At 44.4% G+C, this 17,347-nt stretch overlaps 1 protein-coding gene across 2 annotated transcripts in view; it reads right to left on the bottom strand.

Moving 5' to 3' along the window:
- Positions 1 to 17,347, bottom strand: part of LOC134611849 (ABC-type organic anion transporter ABCA8-like) — a 224,764-nt gene that overhangs the window by 106,393 nt on the left and 101,024 nt on the right. The window contains exons 2-6 of one of the 2 annotated variants that reach the window (XM_063456114.1): positions 16,549 to 16,649; positions 14,468 to 14,676; positions 10,203 to 10,358; positions 8,758 to 8,855; positions 6,133 to 6,359 (exon numbers count right to left, since the gene is read on the bottom strand). In XM_063456114.1, the coding sequence (XP_063312184.1) occupies positions 6,133 to 6,359; positions 8,758 to 8,855; positions 10,203 to 10,358; positions 14,468 to 14,676; positions 16,549 to 16,649 (791 nt within the window). The remainder of the gene's footprint in view (positions 1 to 6,132; positions 6,360 to 8,757; positions 8,856 to 10,202; positions 10,359 to 14,467; positions 14,677 to 16,548; positions 16,650 to 17,347) is intronic. The other variant, XM_063456115.1, reaches the window with a different exon arrangement.

Raw genomic sequence — 17,347 nt, 5'->3', positions numbered from 1 at the left:
GAGTCGCCCTGCATGCTGACCCCCATGAGATAATTTCCATCTTTTGCCAATTGATAGCAGGGTTATGTTTACATAACCATGAAAACCCAAGCACTATAAGAGTAGACCGAGAGAAAATAACCCTAAACACTACTTGTTCTTGACGTAATAAGCCCATCTGCAGCTTCAAGTCATCTGTCTCATAGAATGTGACGGCAGATAAGAACCATTCATTCCATCTAGTCTGCCCAATTTTCTAAATACTTTTATTAGTCCCTGGCCTTATTTTATAGCTAGGATAGCATTATGCCTACCACATGCATCGTTAAACTCACTCACTGTGTTAACCTCTACCACTTCAGCTGGAATGCTATTCACTTGCATCCACTACCCTCTCAGTAAAGTAATACTACCTGATATTATTTTTAACCTTTGCCCCTCTAATTTAAGACTATGTCCTCTTGTTGTGGTAGTTTTTCTTCTTTTATATATACTCGCCTCATTTATAGTGTTGATTCCCTTTATGTATTTAAATGTTTCTATAATATCTTCCCTATCTCGTCTTTCCTCCAAGCTATACATGTTAAGCAGGGCCGGTGCAAAGAATTTTGGGTACATAGGCGAAGATGCATTTTTCCGCCCCCCCAAAAACATCTTCACCTGTGTGCCTCTTAATCTCCCTTTTGTGTTTCTTATCCCGTCTTTTAAATATCTGACTTCCTTTAGTGTATTTTATCTCCTATTTTTGCCTTTGTGTGTCTCCTATCTCTCCTCTTTGTATGACTCTTACATCCTCCCACATTTTGTGTGTCTTACTCCTCCCAGCCCCTTTGTGTGACTCCTTTTCTCCCAGCCCATTTGTGCAGTGGTGTATTCTGGTTTTGTGCTGCCCTAGGCAGGACAAAACTCAGGCGCCCCCCCCCCCCCCATCCCCAACCAACCCTTCCACGCGCCACCCCCACCCAACCCTTCCACCCTGCCCCACATTCTAAATACACACACACACACACTCATTCACTGACAGAAACACTCATTCACTGACAGAAACACTCATTCACTGACAGAAACACTCATTCACTCACACTCACTAACACACTCACACTCACTAACACACTCACAGAGACAGACGCACAGAGACAGACGCACAGAGACAGACGCACAGAGACAGACGCACAGAGACAGACGCACACCAACAGACGCACACTAAGAGACAGACACTAAGAGACAGACACTAACACTAAGAGACAGACACTAACACTAAGAGAGACACTAAGAGACAGACTAACAGACAGACACACACTAACAGACACACACTAAGACAGACACACACACTAAGAGACACACACTAGCAGACAAACACACTCACTCACATTAACACTCACTTTTTTTTATTTATTTAACAACCCCCCCAGCCTCCTTGCCTTTAGGAATGCTGGGGGGGGGAGGGTTCTCTCTCTTTCTGGTGTTGCTGGTCGGGCTGCTTGGCTGGCTGTTAGGCGCGGGCGGCAGTGGCGAGGGAGCACTTTCCCCTGAGCTCTCTGCTCAGCTCCCTCGCGCGCAGCCCGCAGAGTGAGGCTGGGAGGCGGAGCCAGAATATGACATCATATTCCGGCTCCCAGCCTCACTCTGCGGACGGCGCACGAGGGAGCTGAGCTGAGAGCTCAGGGGAAAGTGCTCCCTCGCCACTGCCGCCCGCACCTAACAGCCAGCCCATCCGGCATGTCTGTTAGCCGCAAGGCTAACAAGACATTTGCCCTGGGCGTTTGGGGGCGGCTTTTTTTGCCGCCCCCTGGAAAATGCCGCCCAAGGCAAATGCCTTGTTTGCCTCGCGGCTAATACATCCCTGCATTTGTGTCTTTTTCCTTCTCAAGCCCCGCTGTGTGTTTCTTTCACATACAGCCCTTCTCCCCATCCCTTAATGTTCCCCTCCTTTCCCTGTCCCTTAGTGTTCCTCTCCCCTCCCCCCTCTGTTCCCTGTCGCTTAGTGTTCCTCCCCCCCCTCCTTTTCCTGTACCTTAGGGTATCTCTCCCCTCATCTCCCTGTCCCGTGGTGCGCCACCCACCCCCATAGTGGTCCCCTCCTCTTCCTGGTGTGCCTCCTACCTTTCTTGTAGCGTGGCTGAGCGGAGCGAATCCCGGTAGAGTGAGCTTTTCCTGTCAGTCCTGCCAGGTACAGGAAACAGAAGTTCCTGTAACACGGTACACTCCGCTTGGCCACACTACAGTCAGGGGCCACACTACACACAGACCTCCCTGACAGCCAGACTCACTTATCTGACACACTCATTCATTGACAGACACACACATGCACACTGACAGACACACAAACACTGACAGACTCATTGACAAACACACACTGACAGACACACACACACACATACATACTCACACACACTGACAGGCACACATACTCACATGCACACACACACTGACAGACACACACAAACTCACAGACACACATACTCACACAAACACTGACAGACTCATTGACAAACACACACTGACAGACACACACACACACACACTTACATACTCACACACACACTGACAGGCACACATACTCACATACTCACATTCACACACACACACACACACACACTGACAGACACAAACTCACAGACACACATACTCACACACACACACACAAACACTGACAGACTCATTGACAAACACACACTGACAGACACACACACACACACATACATACTCACACACTGACAGGCACACATACCCACATGCACACACACACACACACACACACACACACACACTGACAGACACACTCACTGACATACACACACAGACACACTCACTGACATACACACACACACACTGACAGACACACATACACTGACAGACACACTCACTCACACACACACACTGACAGACACACACACACAGACACACACAAACTCACACACACAGACACACACACTCACAGTAATTAATAATATAAATTTAATTTAAATTTCCCACCCAGCCTCCCTACCTGGAGAGCTGGCGTGGTTCTCTCATTGGTGGTCCAGTGGGGCTGCTGGGAGGCGTGCGGCTGAATTGGATTCCGAGGTGGCGAGGGAGCTCTGATCTCTCTGATCTGCTCCCTCGCAGGCTGTTTACTGATGCCGCGGGAGCCGGAATATTACGTCATATTCCGGCTCCCGCGGCATCAGCAAAAGGCGCGCAAGGGAGCAGATCAGAGAGATCAGAGCTCCCTCGCCACCTCGGAATCCAATTCATCCGCACGCCGCGCCGGGGGTCCAGAAGGTGACCTGGCGCATCCATCCTGGCGCCCTGATGTTAATGGACCACTCTAGGCACCCAGACCACTTCAGCTTAATGAGGTGGTCTGGGTGCCAGGTCCCTCTAGGATTAACCCTTTTTTTATAAACATAGCAGTTTCAGAGAAACTGCTATGTTTATACTGAGGGTTAATCCAGCCTCCAAAACCTCTAGTGGCTGTCTCATTGACAGCCGCTAGAGGCGCTTGCGTGCTTCTCACTGTGAAAATCACAGTGAGAGCACGCAAGCGTCCATAGGAAAGCATTGTAAATGCTTTCCTATGCGACCGGCTGAATGCGAGCGCGGCTCCTGCCGCGCATGCGCATTCAGCCGATGACGTCGCAAGGAAGAAGGAGAGGAGGAGGAAAGCTCCCCGCCCGGCGCTGGAGAAAGAGGTAAGTTTAACCCCTTCCTCCCCCCAGAATCCGGCGGGAGTGGGTCCCTGAGGGTGAGGGCACCCTCAGGGCACTCTAGCGCCAGGAAAACGAGTGTGTTTTCCTGGTCACTAGAGTGGTCCTTTAAGCTAAAATGTTTTTTACTTTTTTATCCTGTTTATATTGAAAGCTATGAACACCTCCAATTGCAGTCACTCAGAGTGAACCAGAAGGACTTCGGAGTTGATGGAGGCATAATATGCCTCCATCCACTCAGATCTGCTGTCAGCAGAGCACAGGGCAGCACTGTGCACAGCATCCTGTGATTTAGTATCTCCTCCCTCTGCATGCAGACACTGAACTTTCCTCATAGAGATTCATTGATTCAATTCATCTCTATGAGGAGATGCTGATTGGCCAGGGCTGTGTTTGAATCATGCTGGCTCTGCCCCTGATCTGCCTCTTTGTCAGTCTCAGCCAATCCTATGGGGAAGCATTGTGATTGGATCAGGCTACCACATGTCAGCAGACTGCTTGTTTTTCTGAGTCTAACAGCATGCAGCTTCAGGCTTGAATACAGTAAGATTTTTACTATATTTATGGAGGCATGAAGGGCCCTGGGGGGCTAGATGGTGTTAACACTATAGGGTCAGGAATACATGTTTGTGTTCCTGACCCTATAGTGATCCTTTAAGGGGTATGTTTGGCCGGGTGAAGAAAGCTAAATCGATGAAACTCTTAGCAGTCTAGCAAGGCCTGAGTATGAGTGGCATAAGAACTCCAAGTCAAGGTGATTGGCAGAAGAAAGCATGTGTGGGGCTTTTTAGGTGACAACATCATAACACCCAAGGCCGGTCCCTTAATCGTACTTAGGTGTGAGAGTTTTCTGGACTATTTGGGCAGTCTTTCCTGAGGTGTCCTTTTTTCCCACAGTAAAGACATAACGCCTCTTTTCTTTTATATGATTTCTTCTCCTCAGATAACCTCATGGAACCTAACTGCATCGGTTCTGGTGCTGGTAAAGCAAATTGCGCAGGGTTGCTAAACCTGTGAGCTAATCTGTAAACATTTCTGGTCTGACTACTCTGCCTCATTCTCTTATCAACATGAGAAGTATATTAAATCAGTTCCTCCAACTGGTCAGATAGCTTCCTAACTTATAATGCATCAAGGCAGTAAAGGCAGTATTCGTGCATTGATCCTCATGAGTGCTTTGCCAGCACTTTTTTTCTCTTCCAGGAGGATCAAACACTCTTTTAAAAGAAGGGAAAAACTCAGGGAAATTGTATACAATGGGATTCTTGTTCTCCCACAAAGGGTTATTCCAGGCTTTGTCAATTAGAAGGCTCATGATGATGGCTATCTTAGCTCTATCGGAGGAAAAGATTCTGGGTGACAATTCAAAATGAACCCCTACCTAATTAGGAAAACTCTGCAATGTCCTGGATCTCTCCTATATCTAGGAGGAGTAAGATGTATAGAATGACTGGGCAATTCTGAATGAGCAGAATCGGGACGCTACTAGTGGAACCTGACTGTGGCTCCTGTTGGAGACAGTCAGTCCTATTTAGTATAGTCTGTAACAAACTAGTCCATTTTCTTTCAAGTGAGTTTAATTGTTAGCGAACTGTAGGGTCCATGGCTCTATCACATTGTCAGGATGGGGTAACCCCTACATACAGAAAATAGGGAAACAATAGCTAGAATTAAAAGAAAGAGCGAGATAGGTATACTGAACCGTGGCCGGGCTTAGTGTGTGCCCTACATATGCAAAAATACAGAGTCAGTATATAAACCAACGTTAAGGATTCAAGAGGTACTCAAAAAACAATTAAGCAAGCAGGGGTCAAGGAATCAGAATAGCAGAATGGTCAATACAAAGCCGGGTCAGTAACAAGAAACAACCAGAAATCAGTACGCACTTTCGGGAAATAATAAACCACGACAGGGCAATGATCCTAAGAAAAAAGTGAAGTATTTATAGGGACTACTTCAATATTATTGGACAGCATCATCACCCTGCACCAAATCACAAAAAGGGGTGTGACTTGAGAGGGGGAGATGATGTGCCACACTAATATGACCTATTAAACGTTTGTTATAAATAGACTTGAAATTACAGGGTCTTGTAACTTTAAGGACTCCTGTAGGCGGAGTGAGGTTGCCATGGTGATCCGGCAACCTTTCAAGATCATCTACGTGCAGCATGGAGCAGAGAAACCGTGCACGTCCTCCAACTTGGAGGTGACCAAACGCGCTTCATTCAACCCAACCAGAGAGGTGCAAGACCTGGGACATCGAGGCTGCCACCCGGCTCCCTCCAAAGCCTGCAAGTGCCACGCAACAGCCGGAGGTATGACAAGCTGCGACTAAATTCATACTAGAAGTGGCCACTTTTTTCATCACCCATAAGGTTAAGGTAAAGAACAACCAGTGGCACAGAAGGTACCTGGCAAGTAATAAGAACCAATAAACAAAAAACAACAAATAAACTACTCACCAAAATGCCAAATCCTTTAACCTCATCATCTTCATGATCTCACGCATTTCGCCTCTCTCTCTAGTTACGTAAAGCGAGAGGAGGTAGGTCATGGAGATGTAACTGATGCACATGGCAAAGATGAATGAACCTTTGTGCAAGTTTGTTCTCTGTGAATATATAGGAGATATCATTTTCACGGCCACCGTGGAAGCCATACTTTGCCACACAGAATGATTGGTGGTGACCTGGGAACAAGTAGTAATAGTATTTAATAGCGGCAACATATTCTGCAGTGCTATACAATTAAAGAAAGGAGTGAGAAACGCTGTACCGAGATGAGCTTACAATCTGTGGTAGATATATATATATATAATGTTTTACCCAAGGACACTTTCTGGTAAGGTTTGCTTGATCGGGATTCGAACATGGGTTTTCAACAATATTGTTGGATACGGTTTCCAAACGATTTAATAATTCTGGATAAACTGTTAGAATGGTTTATGTAAATTAAAAAAATTTAAAGGGACACTATAGTCACCAGAACAACTGCAGCTTAATGTAGTTGTTCTGGTGTCTACAGCATGTCTTTGCAGGCATTTTGCTGTAAACACGGCCTTTTCAGAGAATAGGCAGTGTTTACATTACTTCCTAGGAACACCTCCAGTGGTCACCCCAAATGACGTCCAGCATCTGTACGCTCTGCATATTGATGTTGAACTTTCCCCATAGAAATGCATGGATTAAATGCATCTCTAGGAGGAGATGCTGATTGGCAAGCGGGACATTTGGCCCCACCCACTGCCATGCCTCCTTGGCTGAGATAATCAGAATTGACAATCTCAGCCAATCCAATGCTTTCCTATGGCCATTGTACAGCGCTATGGAATTTGTTGGCGCTATAGAAATAATATAATAATAATTGTCAGTCAGTTTTGATGATGTCTTCCAAGGAGGCACATTGGAGCGGTGAGGGGCTAACAGTTTTGTTTTTTTAACACTATAGGACCAGGAAAACAGGTTAGCATTCCTGACTCTATAGTGTTCCTTTAAATTTTTGAATATTTTAAAATGTGTTTTATATATATTTACATATTTTGTTATATATGATATTTTTATATTTTTATAAAGTCATTTTGAAAGCTTATCCAACAATATTAAACTAAGGCCATAGTCACAGTGTATGAAACGCAATCGGATGTACAAAACTGCATGCATACCATTCCAAAAAGATGTAACTACAACAGACAGTAAGTATTAACAACCCTTGCACTAAGAGTGTCCGCTGCTGCCTTTTTGCCCTCTACCCAGTTGCGTCAATCTACCTGCTAACTTTTTCTCAAAATACCACATTTTGCTCATGTATTCCCTCAGTCTGTCCGATTTTACCCTAGATTTTACCCTAGACCAGGGCTTCACAAACTTTTTTGGGCCGAGACCCACTTTTGAAAACGATAATTTTTCGAGACCCACTTGCTTTTTATATATTCAATGAATAAACTTGGCACACCATGGCAGCTTTAGAGGCAAAAAATTGGCACACCATGACAATCGGCTTTAGAGGCATACATTGACAGCAAGGCAATCCGTTTTAGATACATAAAATTGGCACATCATGGCAATTGGTTTTAGAGGCATACAACTGGCACACCATGGAAATTAGCTTTAGAGGAATAAAATTGGCACACCATGGCAATCATTTTTAGATGCATACAATTGCCATATCCTGGCAGCTTTAGATGCATAAAATTGGCACACCATGGCAAGCAGTTTTAGAGGCATACATTTGACACACCGTGGCAATCAGCTTTAGAGGCATAAAATAGGCACACCATGGCAATCGTTTTTAGATGCATAAAACTGCCATATCCTGGCAGCTTTAGATACATAAAATTGGCACACCATGGCAAGCAATTCTAGATGCCTAAAATTGGCACACCATGGCAAGCAATTCTAGATGCATACAATTGGCACACCATGGCAAGCAGTTCTAGAGCTCACTGACATTTACTTCCGGCGGAAGCGGAGCTGCAGACCGGAGGATGCGCAGGGCTTTATCTCTGTTACAGAGGGGGTGGACCCAGCAGCACTTTTTGCAAGCCGCTGGGACCCCTCTTGGTGTTTGACAGTCTCCCGAGTCCCCGGCGTGGATCAGCGCGACCCAATAAAAATCAGCCGGCGACCCACCTGTGGAGTTGCGACCCTCGAATTTTGGAAACCGGGCTCTACACCATTACTGCACGCTCTGTATCTAGTTCAATCCAAGACAATTCCAGGCTAATTCTATCCTCAAATACAAACATCCTTAAAACAAATGACTAGGAAATGTAAATAGCAAAAAAAATGGATGCAACATTTTTATAGCAGCTCAACACTAAAGCCTAGGACGCTACAAAGCAAGACGCTATCCTGGCACAAATATTTCATACATTTTGGCTGTACATTCACTAAGCTGATAATTGACATTGGAATCGCAAATTTTTTGTTACAGCATTTTTCTAATACATAAATACTACAACCTCTCTAGTCACTCCTGTGCCTGTGTAATTCATTGGGGGGAGGGGAGAGGGGGTGTATTATATGTCATATCATTGTCATGGTAACTCCATGATCACAATCTCTAAATAAAACTGCATCTTTACTTACTTCAATAATAGCAGAGTCAATGCTGGCTTGGATGGACAGGAACCCATTCCTCCAGTACATAGTAGGGAAGCAATATAAAGAGGAGGTGTTACATTTACCTGCAAATCAGACATAATGTGAGGAAGTATGCAACAAATACTGAACACATTAATTTATAGATAATATTGTGTTTATTAATAAGTGCAGTCATCACTTCCACCCGGGAGAAGCAGCATTAGAAACAGTGTCTAAACTACAGGGGACGCAGTCGGCTCTGAAGGACCCAGAATCTAAAAAGTTATTCACTATATCTATACTGTATATGGGAGTTCTACCGGGGCTCACTAGCCAGCGGCAAGCAGAAATGTAGCCCTGGTGAGTGAAAATTCAGTCCTGACGTATGAGCCATGGACTCCCCAGTACCTGAGGGCTTTTTAAGAGGAGTACCTGCTGTAGGGTTGATATAAAATCACTGTGATAATTTCATACATAAATGCCTGCAGCAAAGCAATAACCTGCTCACATTTTAATACATTACAAAGTTTTGTGACATCTACAAACACTGAAACGTGGCTTCCAATGCCTATTTCAAGATCATAAATATGTTAAATAGAAGCGGTCCCAAAACAGAACCCCGAGGGACACCACTTACCACTTTTGTCCAGCCTGAAAATTTACCATGAATGACAACTTGTTGTACTCTATCCTTAAGCCATTTTTCTACCCATAAACAAGAATATTCATCTAGACCAATTTCTTTTAGTTTGTAAGACTAACCTATTGTAAGGAACCGTATCAAATGCCTTGGCAAAATCCAAGTAGATCACATTCACTGCAACACCCTAATCTATACTTCTACTTACTTCTTCGTAGAATGCAAGTAGGTTAGTTTGACACACCTATATTTCATAAAACCATGCTGATTATTGCTAATAACAAAGTTCTTCCCAATGAATGTTATCCCTTAATAGCCCTTCAAATATTTTCCCAGTCACAGAAGTTAAGCTCACAGGTCTATAATTTCCAGGCAAGGATTTTGAACCCTTTTTAAATAGAGGGACGACGTCTGCCTTCCTCCAATACTCTGGTAGAATACCTGAAACAAAAGAATCTTGAAAGATTAAATACAGAGGTTCACTTATTTCCCCACTTAGCGCCTTAAGTACTCATGGGTGAATACTGTCAGGCCCCGGAGCTTTATTTACATTAATTTTCTTTAACTGCTCTAACGCCTTGTCTCAAGTCATCCAATCCCAAGTTATCAGCAAGTTTTTGCAGCAATCATTTTCATATCATATTGCCACATACATTTTTTTCTAGATTTCACTTCAGAATGACGTCCCATGCACTGCCCACTTATCACCTCATACATCATGGTAGACATTGCACTGATGGATGAATAAAACAAACCAGCAACAAAACAAAAAAAAACCCCGAAGGTACACAAAACAAGACATTTTCATTACCCTGAATTGAAATGTAGGGATTTGGAGATGGTACACGGCTAATTATGTATCGGATGTGATATCTAAATTGATCCTCAAAGATGACGCCAACCAAGGTCACATTCTGAATGTCTTTCACCAGCTGTTCTTCACTGGAATACTGGGTTACAGTTAGACCTGCAAGCAGAGGGAAAAAAATTGCAGCAACTATCAGAGGCCAACCATGAAAATAAATTAATGTCATCAAATAAACATGTGCGATTCGTTTCGTTCCGAATGTACATTCGTACGAATTTCATGCCATTCGGACATTCGGTTGCTTATGAATGTCTGAAGTGCCAAAGTCCTGAAGCGCCGAAGTTCGGAAGTGCTGAAGCGATTCGGATTTCTGAAAAGTGGCAAAACAACAGAGAGGGAGGGAAAATTATGTGAATGATGACATGAATCTTGACCAATAAGCTAATTCCTTTTGTGAATGTAATGCTTGCTCAATCTGGTTTCACTAATCCCTGTCCCATGAAATTAGCAAATTTTTGTGATTGATGTTAGAGGACAGCCAATTAATGGTGATTTTGTCACTGACACTTGGCCAATGAAGGCACACAGAGTCATTGAGATGGGATAGTATATAAATCAGGCTGTCAGGGTGTTGGCTTGCATTTATGTGACGTAGACATGTGCAATTTGTTTTGTTCCGAATGTACATTCGTACGAATTTCATGCCATTCGGACACTTACGAATGTCCATAGTGCCGAAGTTCCGAAGCGCTGAACCGAATGCCATTTGTCCGAATTGCTGAAGCAGACTAATTTTTTTACTTACCCGAATTTCCGAACCAAACCTAATTTTTTGCCCATGCACATCCCTATTGTCAAATGTCTTTTTACTAAACGTAAGAAAAAACAATATTAAGTGACAACTGGAGAGCCAGGTACAAGATGTGCCACTGTTGGGACACTGTACAGACTAAGGAACAGCGCACACATAAAAAAAAAATTTAGGGGGCGGAGCCAACAGCCGAACTGAGCGGTCGCATGGCGGACGAGCTCCGGGCCAAAAATCCTGCAATAAGCCTGAAGCCTGCCAAGACCCATAGCAAGTGGCCCCAAAAGCTAGTGCACTGACCCTGGCGACGGGGGGACCACAAACACAGCAAAACGCCAGCAAGCTCTAAGCCGGTACTGACCGCCACGACCTGGGGATAGATCTGCGGCCTGCACGAGGCCTATCTGAACGACATGGGGGAGACGGCCGCTCCCTCTGCCGATTGCAGCACCAAGGACCGGAGGTATCCCCAGTACACTCTATCCCCCCCCTGCCGGTGAGGGATATCCCGGCATAGAGTGTGACACAGGAGGGAAGCCCCAACAGAGGCCTACCTGCCGCGAAAAACGAGGACAACCCAACATGGCGGATGAAGCATGGGACCCTGCACCTCTGCCCCCTCTGGCGGAGCGGCTAGACCGCCTGTTCGACGCCTTCTGGGCCAGGCTAGCCGTGCTTGATACCCCCAGCACTCACGGGTCAGCCGACCAAGCTACTCCAAACCGGGGCCGCCCAAATGACCGAAGACGGCAACAGAAGCGACCTTTATGGGTCTCCGGAGCGGAGGGGCGGCGGATAAAACGCAAGCAGCGGGTGAAACGGATGACTGCATGCAACCCCGCAGCCCAACACACTACTCCTCCCAGGCTCCTGCACGGGCACCCTCCTCCATACTCTGCCCCACAACGAGCACAGTCGAGACCACATCTGCCCACAAGGAGCCAGGGGACAAGCTTGAAACCCACGAGGCCGACGCCTGTGCCCATATGCCGGACCAGGGGCCCGACGCACCAATTTACACCTTGGCAGGGCACCCAGCGGAATCACCTCCCGAGCAAAATGCCCATGTCTCACAGCCTCACATCTCTGCAGTCATCCTGCCTCATCAGTGCCGGATGGAATCGCTGGGATATGGAGGCACAGCTGGCTGTGCCGCAGCGAATCCTGAAGTCAGGAGTGGGTTGAATGCCTATCAGAGACTGCCCGAGGTTACCCCGCAACCATATGCTGACACTTGAACTTTATTTTATGTTATATGCCTTCTGTTTTAAGTTTCTAACATCACACTGTCCACACTCCAACGCTGTCTGACACCCCACTCTTGTCTTATCCACACACCTCGCACGTCAGACACACTCTATTAGTCTCTCACTCATTCTACTTTAACCCACTGTTACTGCACGCTGTAAGTTTGCAGGCCCAATACCTCTAACAAACCACTTCTAAGCAACTACCTGAAGGTTCCTGCTGCCCCTCTGGGACCAGTCACTTGTTAATACGCGACATGCATGGCCTTGCTGCCTTTCACGGCCCTGGACACACTCCCTGTCCTATAGGTCTGATTTAAAAGCCTGATTTAAAAGCCTGATTTATAAGCCTGTTTTTCTAAGCCTGATATATAAGCCTGTTTTCTAAGCCTGATTTATATGCCTGTCTTCTAAGCCTGTTTTATACGCCTGTTTTTCATGCATGTTTTATAACAAAAAAAGTGCATTGTCTATTGACCCCCTACTGTAACTGATGTATTGAAACCTGCATATGGAATGCCGTTGGGGTACCATATGTATGCCTGTGACTAATATACGCACTACAAAAATAAAGAATTTAAAAAAAAAAAAAAAAAAATTTAAATGTTACTAAGCTACTTAAAAATCACCTATCTTAGCATCTCAGCAAACAAATATGGGGATTCAGTTCACACCACTACTTCACAGTACCCCAATATCAGTAGGTCCTACACTAGTTCCAACATGGGAGACAAATGAAATAGTTAGGTGAATTTAAGAAGCCCTGTAAAGTTCTAGATTGTATTTTTATGTGTGTACTTTTCCTTAGTCTGTATTATGTATACATTTTTGTCTCTATGGCAGCACCATCTCTGTAAAATACATGTTTTCCAATCCCTTTTTGTCTTTACTGGTGGGACAATGGTGGAAGAAGTGCCAAACTAGCTGGGGTGAGAGCACAAGGGCAAATGTCAGTGAGGGTATTGGGACTGTGAGCATTTATGGTCAGTGTTCATTTTGTCGACTAACAATTTTTGTCAAATTTTAGTCCACTAAGATTTTTGAGATTTAGTCGACTAAAACTAGACTAAACCTAAAACAATACAGATGACTAAAATACGACTAAAACTAAAATTAAATTTGCCACCAAAATTAACACGGCACAGAGGGGCTGGGGAAGGGGCAAAAGAGACAGACCAGGGCTTGGCAGAGAGACAGCTAGAGGGGCTGGGAGGACACAAAGAGACACAAAGGGGCTGGGGAAGCGGCAAAAGAGACAGATAGAGGCTTTAAATAAACCTGTTTTAGTCATGTTGAATAAAATCTACTGGAGATTTAGTCGACTAAAACTAGGCTGAACACGGCCACGACAGAATAAACAACCAATACTCGAACCAGAATAGCAGACGATAACACCACTGACAAGGAAGACCTTAGGTCTGAACCTACAGGGCATGGACACCACCCTGACTTCCCCCACCCGGTAGGGAGCAACACGCTAATAACTTGGAAGCAGGATAAGACCCACCCCTGCCACAATGGGTGACCCAGAACGGCTATAGCAACTAAACAAATAAGGGGAATGGCCTATCCGAACATCTTCGTTATAGGACCTGCGAGTCCGACTGGGAAATGTTTCTTGTTTTTACCTGGTGACTTGCACGCCACCACTGTTGCTCTTTGAGCCTGCTAAATTTCTAAGTATTCATTGAAACGTATTAATGCTGGACCTGCGCGTCCACATCGACGGTCTCTTATAAAAATTGGAAATACTGAATAAAGAGAAATTCACAAAAAAAAAACAAAGCTAGGCTGAAACTAAAAATTCAGATGACTAAAACATGATTTAAACTAAAATGACTTTTTAGTCAAAAGACTATGACTGAAACTAAATTGAAATTTGCCGCCAAAATAAAACACTGTATATGGCATTAATATACACTTCACAACATGGCATTATATCAATCCCTCTTGTTGTATTATCATATTGAGCTAAATTTAAGTTAAACAATAATTTGTGGAAAAAATATATTGTATATAGTATTTACTACAAATTGTCCAATGGGTTAAAATAGAAACGGTTTCTAATAATCTCTGTTCAATCACAAACCTCTGTGAGCATACCCTCACCCCCAGGGCAGGAGGTGTTCTCCAGAGCTGACAGTACCAGACCTGCATAGGTCTCGTGAAAAATTTCAGGCAACATACAACTACAAGCAAGAGCCTAGCTTTACCTGGTAGGATGATACTTTTCGAAACCTTTTCCATTATGTTTTTGGTGCCAGGAAAGGGCGACACATAGCCAATGCTAAGATTGTGAATCTCATCTAAACGTCCAAGGACCTCTGCTGGTGCTACGAAATTGTCTGAGTCAATTTTCCCACCAGTCATGGCGATAATAAAAAGTAGAAACACAAAGGCCAGGTCTTGCAGCCATTCCTGAGTGAGAAAAAAAAAATGGAAACTGGTCAAAAATAAATATTTACCAAAAAAAAAACACACACACACAAAAAAAAAGAAAAAAAAAATAGCCACAGAATAAGCATCTTGGTGAAAAAAATAAAAATAATAAAATTTGCTCCACATGACATTGATGGGCAGGCATTTTTTCAAACTTTGAGCTAAAACACATTGCATGATTGTGTAAAATCTTCTATATATTTAATATAGCGCTTAAAGAAACACTCCAGACCTCTTTCTTCATTTTTACAAAAAGTACAGATTTTAACAGACACTTGCACTTTTATAAATTAACCTTATAACCCCCCCCCCCCTCCACACACACACACCCCTCGATTCCCCCAGCTGTCAGTCAGACAACTAGTAGTATTACTTCCTGGTTGGCTTAGCTCACTGGGACTAAGCTCAAGAGCTAAACTCAGAGCACCTGAAATCTAATATGCTAAATTATGGCTAAAAAAACAGCAAGAAGGTCTTTTTTTTCTAAATATGCTATTTTGGATAATTAAGACACACACACACACTTTTACATTTTACAAGGCTACTAAAAATCACCTATATCAGCAAACAAATATAAGGATTCTGTTCTACCATATTGCCATATCGTGTTAAGCCCACCACTACGCCACAGTATATTGGGGGTCCCAAACTAATTTTAACATGGGAGACAAATTAAATAGTGCTAGCGCTAAATTAACTAAAATATATGTAATTAATATATTGTACACAAATATGGTCTTTACAGCAGCACCTCTGCTTAGAAACGCATGTTTCAGGGACTCCAAGCACTATAACAAAGTCAATGAGATTAAAAGGTTAAAGTGCCTACATTGGCCCTTTAAGGACATTATTTTTTAATAATAAACAGGTCACCAACATAGGCATGCACACGGGGTGTGCCATGTGTGCCTGGGCACACCCTAATCCTTGCGGCTCGCGCTATGTGCCTCCATGGGCCGGTGAGGGAGATCAAAGATCTCCCTCACCGGCCCACAGGCCGGGAGGGAGGCAGGAGAGTACCCAGGGAGCTCTAGCAAGCAGCTCCGCCGGGTTCCTCTCGCGAGGTTGGAGCGTTGCCGCGGCAATCACTCACCACTGGACCACCAGGGATGGCAGCAGCACGGTCCCACCTCCCTAAAAAAGGTAAGAAGGCTATTTCCTAAACGGTCCCCCCACCCCCACAGTCCCTCCAAACAAATAAACACAAACAGCACCCTCACACACATACAGCACCCTCACACGCACAGCACCCTCACACACACAAACTAACAGCACCCTCACACACACACACATACAGCACCCTCACACATACAGCACCCCCACACACACAGCACCCTTACACATACACACACAGCACACACAACAGCACCCTCACACACACACAGCACCCTTACACATACACACGCAGCACACATACACACACAGCACCCTCACAGAAACACACACTCACAGCACCCTTAAACACACACAGCGCACTCACACACACACAGCGCCCTCACACACACAGCAGTGTATGTGTGTGTGTATATATATATATGCGGTGTGTGTGTGTTTGTGCTTTAGGGTGCACACCCTTATGCAATAGACTGCACATGCATATGGTCACCAATATATATATATCCTCTATCAATATATATTCACAAATCATTAAGGATTACAGATGTCATATTAATAGATTCTATAAAACTACTAAACCAAGCGAGGACTCTCATTTCCACACATATTACAAAGGCCCTGAGAAATTGTCGGCAGTTAAACCGACTGCCAAATCTGGCTCAGGATCATGAGAGTTACAGTTCACAGCAGCTGGTTTGACCCCATATTCCGTAGTGAGTTATTTTGTTCACTTGCCAAGATGGTGTGCCCCTTCCTGCGCCATTTGAGAAGGAGATTCTTCCATAGCAGAGCTAGTGTTTGCTGACACAAACTGGCCTCTCTTACATCTTCTCTGGCCATCTGGAAAAAAAAAAAATAATTTTACCTCCTAGCTCCACATCTCAGGAGGGAACACTGGAAAATAATGAATTGTGTCAAAGAAAGTCCAAAACTGGGTGAAGCGGGCACCAGCTCTGAATACCAGAGGTGGCCCAACACATTAAAACATATAATCCTGTCCTAATGTGTCATATACCCCACCTCCTATAGACTGTAAGCTCGTTTGAGCAGGGCCCTCTCCAACCTATCATTCCTGTAAGTTTTCTTGTAATTGTCCTATTTATAGTTAAATCCCTCCCTCCCTCTCATAATATTGTAAAGCGCTACGGAATCTGTTGGCGCTATATAAATGGCGATAATAATAATACGTAATAATGTAATGCCTTACTAAGCTCCAATATATAAACCCTATAACCTTCTAAAAAAGGTTGCTGTGGTATTAACATTAGCACAGAGTATTCATTTCCAGGTTAGGTACTCAGCACTAGGGGTGGCCAAAAAGTAAATTCCAGCTGTTGTAAACTAGAACTCTGGTGGTGGTTTTCCAACCTTACAGCTGACAAAGCATCATGGAAGTTGTAGTTCTCCAACAGCTGGCGGTTTACATTTTGACCATCCCTAACTTGTCGCATTGAAAAGATTTGCCCAAGATGGCTACCTAATTAAGACAATCTTGGATAGGATATTATCTGGTCTTCATGCTCCTCTTCATCAACAGG

Source organism: Pelobates fuscus, chromosome 5, assembly GCF_036172605.1.
Source record: "Pelobates fuscus isolate aPelFus1 chromosome 5, aPelFus1.pri, whole genome shotgun sequence".
Lineage (NCBI taxonomy): Eukaryota > Metazoa > Chordata > Amphibia > Anura > Pelobatidae > Pelobates > Pelobates fuscus.
This window is presented reverse-complemented; position numbering and strand designations above follow the sequence as displayed.